Source organism: Phodopus roborovskii, unplaced genomic scaffold (assembly GCF_943737965.1).
Source record: "Phodopus roborovskii unplaced genomic scaffold, PHOROB, whole genome shotgun sequence".
In the NCBI taxonomy this organism is placed as follows: Eukaryota; Metazoa; Chordata; class Mammalia; order Rodentia; family Cricetidae; genus Phodopus; species Phodopus roborovskii.
Genome location: NW_026125711.1, coordinates 226,520 through 228,003, shown reverse-complemented (window position 1 = coordinate 228,003; position 1,484 = coordinate 226,520). Strand labels below are relative to the sequence as shown.

General features: G+C 41.8%; 1 protein-coding gene across 1 annotated transcript; it reads left to right on the top strand.

The window, feature by feature from the left end:
* Window positions 1–282: 282 nt before the first annotated feature.
* On the top strand, window positions 283–670 carry LOC127217530 (40S ribosomal protein S17-like). The gene has a single exon (XM_051178533.1). It carries the CDS (start codon window positions 302–304, stop codon window positions 578–580), a length of 279 nt encoding a protein of 92 aa, XP_051034490.1. The 5' UTR covers window positions 283–301; the 3' UTR covers window positions 581–670.
* The last annotated feature ends 814 nt before the right edge of the window (window positions 671–1,484 follow it).

Sequence of the window (1,484 nt, the reverse complement as noted above, 5' to 3'; positions counted from 1 at the left end):
TTCCTGACTTTAAGCTCTACTACAGAGCTATAGTTCTGAAAACAGCCTGGTATTTGCATACAAATAGACAGGTAGATCAAAGGAATCGAATTGAAAATCCTGATATTAACCCACACACCTATGAACACCTGATTTTCGACAAAAAAGCTAAAAGAATACAATGGGGTGAGGACAGCATCTTCAACAAATGGTGCTTGCAGAATTTGATAAGGGTGTGTAGAAGACTGCAGATAAACCCATGTCTGTCGCCATGCAAAAAAACTCAAGTCCACTGTTTCCTCTTTTACTGGGACCCGTCAACATGGGCCGTGTTCGCACCAAGAATGTGAAGAAGGCGGCCCGGGTCATCATCGAGAAGTACTACACACGCCTGGGCAATGACTTCCACACCAACAAGCATGTGTGCGAGGAGATCGCCATTATCCCCAGCAAGAAACTCTGCAACAAGATAGCCGGCTATGTCATGCATCTCATGAAGAGGATTCAGAGAGGCCCTGTGAGAGGCATCTCTATCAAGTTGCAGGAGGAAGAGAGAGAGAGGAGAGATATCTATGTTCCTGAGGTCTCAGCCCTGGACTAGGAAATCATTAAGGTGGATCCTGACACCAAGGAAATGCTGAAGCTTCTGGATTTCGGCAGTCTCTCCAACCTGCAGGTCACTCAGCCTACAGTGGGGCCATTTGATCCTGCTCTGTCATTTTCAATAAATCTGAAAAAAAAAAAAAAAACAAAACAAAAACAAAAAAAAAACCCAAAAAAAAACAAAAAACTCAAGTCCAAATGGATCAAAGACCTCAACATCAATCCAGCCACATGGAACCTCTTAGAAGAGAAATTAGGAGGTACCCTTGAACAAATTGTTATAGAAGACCGCTTCCTGAACATAAGTTCAGGGGCACAGACAGTGAGAGAAACTATTAATAAATGGGACCTCTTCAAACTTAGAAGCTTCTTTAAGGCAAAGTACACAGTGGACAAGACCAAACGGCAGCCCACAGACTGGGAAAAGATTTTCACCAATCCTATATCTGACAAAGGGCTGATCTCCAAAATATACAAAGAACTCAAAAACTAGTCAACAAAACACCAAATATTCCTATTAAAAAATGGGGTGTAGAACTGAAGAAAGAATTCTCAATAGAGGAAATCAAAAAGGCTGAAAGACACTTAAGAAAATGCTCCACATCCTTAGCTATCAGGGAAATGCAAATCAAAACAACTTTGAGATACCATCTTACCCCTGTCAGAATGGCTAAAATTAGAAACACCAATGATGAATTATGTTGGATAGGATGTGGAGAAAGGGGAACACTCCTCCACTGCTGATGGGAGTGCAAACTCATACAGGCATTTTGGAGATCAGTATGGTGGTTCCTCAGGAAAAATGGAATTAGTTTACCACAGGACCCGGCAATCCCCCTCTTAGGCATATACCCAAAGAATTCACATCCATGCAACAAAGACATCTGTTCAACTATGTTCAT